The sequence below is a fragment of the Coffea eugenioides genome, unplaced genomic scaffold (assembly GCF_003713205.1).
Source record: "Coffea eugenioides isolate CCC68of unplaced genomic scaffold, Ceug_1.0 ScVebR1_85;HRSCAF=424, whole genome shotgun sequence".
In the NCBI taxonomy this organism is placed as follows: domain Eukaryota; kingdom Viridiplantae; phylum Streptophyta; class Magnoliopsida; order Gentianales; family Rubiaceae; genus Coffea; species Coffea eugenioides.
Genome location: NW_020864735.1, coordinates 70,173 through 77,991, shown reverse-complemented (window position 1 = coordinate 77,991; position 7,819 = coordinate 70,173). Strand labels below are relative to the sequence as shown.

Here is a 7,819-nt window from a genome sequence, read left to right as displayed (position 1 = left end):
CACCCTACAATGCCTAAATAGTAGAATGTCAAATTTATCCTTATAAAATTTACATTGCATCATGATATCTTTTTTTTTTTTTGGCTAACCCCGATCGCGGGGAGGGACGCCACCCCCTATTAATTTATTAATAAACTGAAAGAAACATCAAACACACCAGTCCCTATACACCTACGTGATCCTGAACAAACGATCTAACAGAAGGGAACCCAAATCTATCTAGGCGCAAGGCACCTCTAGCCGTCAGCGGTAACTCTGATGCAGACGTGTAAATGACCTCTCCCCCAGAGTACACCCAACCTTCGATAAAACATCAGCAACTTGATTTGCTTGCCGAAAACAGTGGCCCACACTAGGGATATGCTCCATAAACCCAAGCAACTGCTGTACCTCCAGGAAAACACTCCAAGGACACCTAGCCTTACCAAACAAAATGTGGACCAACACAAGAGAATCTAATTCGGCCTCCAACTTCCGGAACCCCCATTGAATGCACACCTTCACCCCAAAAAGCAGAGCACGAACCTCAGCCTGAACACTCGTAGCTTGACCAAGATGGCAGGCAAACGCTAAGAGTAATTTACCCCCACTGTCACGAATGACCCCTCCTCCCCCACTAACTCCTGGATTCCCCTTGGAACACCCATCGGTATTGAGTTTGAGAACCCCACTTGGCGGCCGCAACCACCGTACTATTGAATATGACATCCGAGGAACCCACCGGGAAATAGCCGCATAGAAGTGCACCCAAGCCGCCGGGAAGGACCTTTGCTGCTTGAAGTATATAGAAAATAGCTCCACAAGGTCAGCCATGACCAACGTGCACAACCTGTCGAACCTAACCTGAATCCCCTCATACCTCATGGAGTTCCTATACTTCCAAAGGTGCCAGCAAATCAGAAGCAGCAGAATATGGTGAACAAAGGCCAGGTGCCGATTACCCTTCTTCCCATACCACCAGGCTGCCAGAAGGACACGAAACGATGAACCGGACCAAGATATGCCAACTGGATCCCCGAAGTAATGCCAGACACGTGACGCCATATCGCCCGTAGCGAACACATGCTCGATGTTCTCGATATCCGGTGATGGGCAGCACCCACACCTGGACGGCCCATGAACCCTGAACTTCCACAGGCAGCAATCCACAGGTAACCGCCCATGCAATAGTCGTAATAAGAAGAAGGAAATTTTCAACGGCAACACCAGGTGCCACAATCTGTGATACATGAAGAAGCTATTGGCATGCCGACGCACTAACTGAAACGCAGAATGGAGTGTAAACCGCCCCAACTGAGTCGGTCTCCATACCATCAAATCAGGCAGATGCCCTACCGGGGGAGCAACCCTCACAACCTCCTTGACTACACCATGCGGCACCCACTGTTGAAGGAGCTAAACGTTCCAATCACCATGCGTTACAAAATCAGCTACCCTATGATCCAACACATTATCCAACCGCGAAGACAACGAATCTGTCCCAAGCGAATTGTCAAACCAGAAGTTTGAGCTTCCAGAACGGCCAATCCACCCGATGTGGCTCTCTGCTAGTTGACGGACCTCCATCATCCTCCTCCATACCTGCGACCCCCTACCACGGTGTACCAAATTAGGATGCACCTGCGCACAATACTTAGCCTTCATGAAGGTCGCCCACAGAGATGACAAGGACTGGAAGTTCCACCACAGCTTGATGGAAAAGGCATCGTGAATATCCTCTAGACGGCGGAAACCCATACCCCCTTCTTCACCCGGCACACATAGGTCCTTCCACCTGATCCAATGCAACTTTTGCCCCACACGGATTCACCCCATAAGAAGTTAGAGAACCTCCCTTCGATCTCTTTAAAAATTGATTTCGGAGGCGATACAGCCATCAAAAGATGGACCAGAAGCGTGGAGAGGACACGTTTCAAGAGCACGATCCTTCCCCCTGCAGAGAGTAACCGGTTTTTCCAGGAGTCAACCTTACTTACCACGGCGAGGCATAGCCCAGCGAAATACTCCTTTTTCTTCCACCCAGAATAGAGAGGATACCCTAAATACCAGATGGCAAATGACATAGGCTTGAAGCCTGTGACCTGCTGGATCGATTTCCTCCGCGGCCTACCTATCTTGGCATGAACCAAAAAACAACTCTTTGTTTTATTGATCAGCTGTCCGGATGATGCCTCATACTCCTCCAATACCTTCATTACTAGCCGGAGGGTGGAGGCAGTCGCACTAGAGAATATTAGAACATCATCAGCATACCCCAAATGCGTAATAGACGGGCACCCTTGAGGGATCGAGAAACCTTGAAACCCCCGACAAGACACAAGTTGGTTTAGGGACCGAGATAACACCTCCGCCCTGATGATAAACAACGCAGGCGACAATGGGTCACCCTGGCGAAGTCCTCGAGCCGACTTAAAGAACCCACAGAGCGATCCGTTTATAACAATGGAGAACCAGACATTGGATATAATCCGCCAGATCATATTGATCCAGCGTTCCCCAAAGCCAAACGCACGCAGAACCTGTATCAAGAATGGCCACTTCATCCTATCATAAGCTTTTGTCATGTCCAGTTTGAACACGACATTTCCCCCACGCGCTTTCCTCTTGATGCCCGCAATGACCTCCTGAACAAGTAAGTAATTGTCCGAAATAGACCTTTCCTGAACAAAACCACTCTGATTCGGCGAGATAATCTTAGGCAGGAGAGGTGCAAGCCGGCGGGCCAAAATCTTAGAGAAGATCTTGTTCACAAAATTGCATAGACTAATTGGCCGAAACTGTGAGAACTCTTGTGGCTTCTGTACTTTGGGCATCGAACTCACCAAACCAGGATGTTGTATAAACAAGGATAAAAATTGATTACCCTCACCCAAAATGGAGCAACAAAAAGGAGAGTTATAGAAAACCCACAACAACCCCTCTGACTGAAAAAGAACATGGTCAAGTTTCAATTTAGCCCTAAACTCTTCGGCTAACGACAATTGAACATGCATTTCGCAGAATACTAGCAATTGGATATGATAAGACAACTAATTTCCTCAACCTACGAAAATGGGATGCCTTAACGACACCCCTGATGTTCCAAAAAAAGTGCATTAATCATGAAGTAAAGGATGGAAGGAATTTTGTGAAGCCCGTACTGTAGATCGCAGCTCCCTATCAGATGGGAATCTCACGTGCACGCCCTTGGACTTACCCGTGACCATTCTGAAAGCGTCATCGAGACCCTGATGGTGCTTTTCAAACAGCAGACCAGCCTTCCCCTCACTTAGACCCTCTTTCAGCACCGTACCCCGTGGAGAGAGGTTACCCACTTCTGCCATGTATGACAGCTGCCGCGTGGTTCCCCCGTCACCATCTTTCCTCAAACCATCACCCGTGCGTGCCTCCTCCATCTCCACAACACCACATCTGCAATCCGTTCTATCTCCTGCTCTGTTGCGTGGTGGATAGCCTCCTCTACCAACACTTTCCCATCTAGTTCCATCGTGCCATGTTGCGTACATGACTGCCCAGTGAAGAGCTCATCGCTATCTGCCCCTGGAGGTCGCGCCCGCAAGCCAAAAGAGGTCGCGTGTAATGTGACCTGCGACCCCAAGACAGGAGCGACGCACGCCACCACAGCCCCTTCTAAACAACGTTGCTCGTCCAACGTCACCCCTGCTGGTCCATCAATCACCACTGCCACGTCTGAAACTGCCGCCGCACCATCAACTTGCCTAACAAGAGTGAGCTGCTGCTGCTGTTCACCCTCCCCAATCTTGACGCCTGTCTTCTCCGACGCTAACAGCTCCTTTGGCCGAATCGTTCCCCCTGCGACCTTCTGCTTGGTCACACCTTCAGGCCTATCCTTCCTTCCCTCCTGGACGCAGCTTGGCCATAGGTGGCCCTCACCGACCTTCCCCTCTAACCGAGCCGGCACCAGCCCCTCCTTCATCTGCAGCGCCACCCGCCACTGGTGTCGACGCGGCTGTTCCACCCTCAGGCTTGGGTTCTTCACCCTACACTCTTCCACGGTGTGCCCTTGGTGAAAACAATGCCCGCAGTAGCTGGGCAGATTCTCTGGAATGAGATCCTGCCAGAAACCTAACCTATCGCCGAAGGCAATCCAAACTTTGCTCGGCAGATCCTTCATCAAATCCACCTCTATACTGTGACGACCCCACTTCTCCCAAGGGCGAACCCAAGGGTATCGGCGGGCCGCCTGCCTAGCTCGCGCCAGGACTCAAAACTTAAAACAACGAAAGCTAGCAAAATCCAAAAGAGTACTATACATAGATATGCAATCCCAAAAGAGTTATAAGTACATTCCCCAAAAGTACCTGCTCAAACTATTACATCCTTATAAATACAACCAAAACCAAAAGGTAGACCCTAAGAAGGGTCCTTATACAAACCACCACAATAAAAACAAACATCCTAATTGTCCGCTATTACAAGCAAGTCTAACTATACTATACTAGTGTAAGTGCCCAAACGTACCCGCGTCGGCCCCTGCTAAGGAAAACAAAAGGAATAGGGTAAGCTAAAAGCTTAGTAAGTAAACAGGGGCAAAAGCGTAAATTTCACGTAACATCAATTACACAGTAAGAGTAAAGCAAAAGCAGAAAAGTAACATCACATAATAAGGATACGGGTGGCTCCAAAGCCAAGTCATTTGCCATGCGTGATCTCCTGTCGACACTCCGTCGACCATAAATAAGGTCCGTAGAACTTCACTTGTACACCCACCGACACCTTATCACCCTCACTGGCCAGTCACCTCACAAACTTGCCCAGGCGAACGAAATCACAAACTTGAGCTTGAGTCGCAAGCTCGGGTCACAAACTTGGTGACCTCAATCCAAGTTGGACTGACTTCGACCAAGCCCTAACCGGCTCGAATAGTCCATCTAGGTATTGAGTTCAACCTCAAACTCACAAAATTCACAAAATTATTCAAAAGTCACCCCGAGCCACAAGCTCAAGGGTTTTAGTTCCAAAATTTCTCATATACATATGTCATGTACAAATAAGCGCGCAAATTAGGGTTTAGGTCGAGCGCGATAAAGTACACTCTCGCCTAGGTACCCTTTTTACGCATAACGAAACACATAAACAACTAACACATAAGAGCGGCCTGAATACTTACTCAAAATACCAACAGTAGTATAAAGGCGGAATTCACTTTGTGTGTTGGCTAATAGTGGGCCCCACCGGCACCGCCTAGCTCACCACTGTCTGAAATCGAAGATTATGTCACAATATATCACAAACGGCAACTAACGTACTTGAAATAAGCCAAACGGCAAAATTGGCACGCGCAAGTGCGGAAACGGCAAAACGGCCGCACACGTCCGCGCGGAACGGCAAACGGAAATGGCCAAATCGGCCATCTCAAACCGTTTTGGTCAAAAAATTAGGCTAGGAGTGTCGGATCAAGGCGGGTGAGACACCGTTTCGAAGCTAAGAGGAAGAGCTACAACTTTCATTTAGACATCTCAACCCAGATCTCAATAGGTATAAGTCAAAAAGGCATGAAATGGTGCCAGTTGTTTCATTGCGGTTTACCAAACAGGCCCTGTTTGCAAGGCCGTATCTCATGGCTCAGAAATCGAAATCAAGAAATTCCAGAGGCGTTGGAAAGCTGAGACATAAGGCTAAAACTTTGATGTTTTGGCCAAGACTTGAATCCATTCAGAACAGAACGAAAATCGAGTGCCAAAGTGCCCGTCAGAACTGTCCAAATACAAGGCAGTTCTGACGAGCGATATTGTTTTGATCATAATCGGAGCTACGGAACTCGGTTTTCGACGTACTTTATACCATTTCGAAGCTGAGACCAAAATCTAAACTTCTTATGAAGGAGTCGACACCCAGATCGAAGGGAATCAAAACCGAAAAGTCATGGGCAGAAGCGAAACTAGAAAAACGCGCAGAATCAGAGGGTCAAAACAGGCTGGAGCATATCATCGATAACTCAGGCTACACTAATCCGATTGACCTGAAATTTTACAGGCATAAACAAGACTCAAGGGGCTACGACTTTTATGTTTTGAGGAATTCCTAAATCCTTATATAGCATTAAGAAAAATGAAGCCGAAGTTCAGTTGTTAAACTGTCCTGTTTCCCAGTTTTGCCGTTATCGCGCGCCGAAGTCGCACGGTCCGTTCCTACGATTCTTATACCAGATTTTTATCCATTTTGATACCAAATAATCCTTATGTATCTCAGTTCTTAATTGGTCCGAAATTCTCTTCCCAAATCAGTCCAAATTTAACAAACATCAACCACAATCCCTAACCAAAATTTCATTTGCACCAATGAACTTAATCCAACCTCTCACTAACTAAACTCTATCTCACTAACCACAAGCTAAGCTAAATTAGCCTAATGGAGTTTAGGGTTTCTTAACCCAAATCAGATTTTTGCAAGTAACCAACCAAATCAAGTGAGGCAATTCATCAAACATAACCACTACAAGTCCATTTCTCAACTAAAACAAGTAAGGAAAGCATTAGCAAGAAACCCAAATTTTTTCCTCTTCTTGGCCGAATTTTCAGCAACCAAATAACACTAAAATTAACCATGAAACTTCACTATACACATCAAATCCATCAAATAAATCCATAATCATAACATAATACATCATTTCCATGGCTTAAAGATCAAAGCCTCAAAAGTTTATCTTTCAAGTAAGAGGCATACCTTCAATTAAGCTTTGTAGATGATTAACCTTCACTAATCAAGCACCCAAGTTGTTGCTCCAAGATTCAAACCCAAGATGGAAGCTAAAACTTGAAGATTTTTGAAGAAATTTTCTCACTTTCTCTCCCTCTCTCTCTCGGCTCTTCCTTTCTTTTTTTTCTTCTTAGTTTTGTTTTGTTTTGTTTTCTCTTGTTTCTTATAAGTTGTAAGAAAACATATAGTCAAAGCTTTGGGAGATATTTCTTATAGCTAACCAATCACAAAAATGCTTTGTTTGTTGTTTAAACCCTTGCACTTTAACTTTCTCTTTCTTATACAATTTCCCTCACACATTTGATAATCTTTCAATTTACTCCATAAGTCATAACTTAATCTCTTTTAAATCATGTAATCACACTTAATTACCTCACTAATCACTTTCTCATCTTAATCACTTACACTTAAGCATGCTTTATCCCACATAAAAGTAATTAAACAATAACCTTTTTGTCAAGGGCAAAATTAGGGTTTAAACCCAACTTAAAGTTTCTAATAAATCATAACATTAGGGATTTTGCTCACTTAGGGTTTCTAACCTTCTTAAAATTAATTAACCTATACAAAATGGATTAAATCCTATACCTTCCCACACTAGTGGGTCCCACATCCGATATACGTTCTTACTTTCTCAAAAACTAACTAATACTAGAAAAAAAACATCTAAAACTATATTTACTCATAAAACTTATCTGGGAAACTTTTCTAATAAAGAAAATGTAGAAAATGCGGGTTTTCAATCTTAACCGGAAATTAGGGTTTTCTTCTTAGCCCTAACCCTAATATCAACTTACGAACGGTCTGGGTCCTCACATATACAGACTCTAGCTACATTCGGACGCGTCCCCCTTTGCAGTTGCAGCATCTATGCAGAGCGGCCTGCCCAAGCACGAGACAATGGGGAATAAGCACTCTTTATGAAATAGGTGCACTGGAAGCTTCGGCAGTGAAAACCAAATCGGAACAACTGGCATCTCTCTATCAACATGAAAATCGATTGACCATTTAAACACCCTCATAGGGACCTCATGAATGTACCAGATGCTTCTAGCGCATACTCGGTAGTAGTCTGCCTCGCTTGACAACCGAATCAAAA

At 45.4% G+C, this 7,819-nt stretch overlaps 1 protein-coding gene across 1 annotated transcript; it reads right to left on the bottom strand.

Annotated features, from left to right (window-relative positions):
• Positions 1–243: 243 nt before the first annotated feature.
• On the bottom strand, positions 244–3,323 carry LOC113759022. The gene is made up of 6 exons (XM_027301656.1): positions 3,141–3,323; positions 1,831–2,924; positions 1,435–1,774; positions 1,312–1,383; positions 942–1,219; positions 244–871 (listed from the first exon to the last, which is right to left on the bottom strand). Exons 1-6 carry the CDS (start codon positions 3,321–3,323, stop codon positions 244–246), a joined length of 2,595 nt encoding a protein of 864 aa, XP_027157457.1.
• Positions 3,324–7,819: the final 4,496 nt, after the last annotated feature.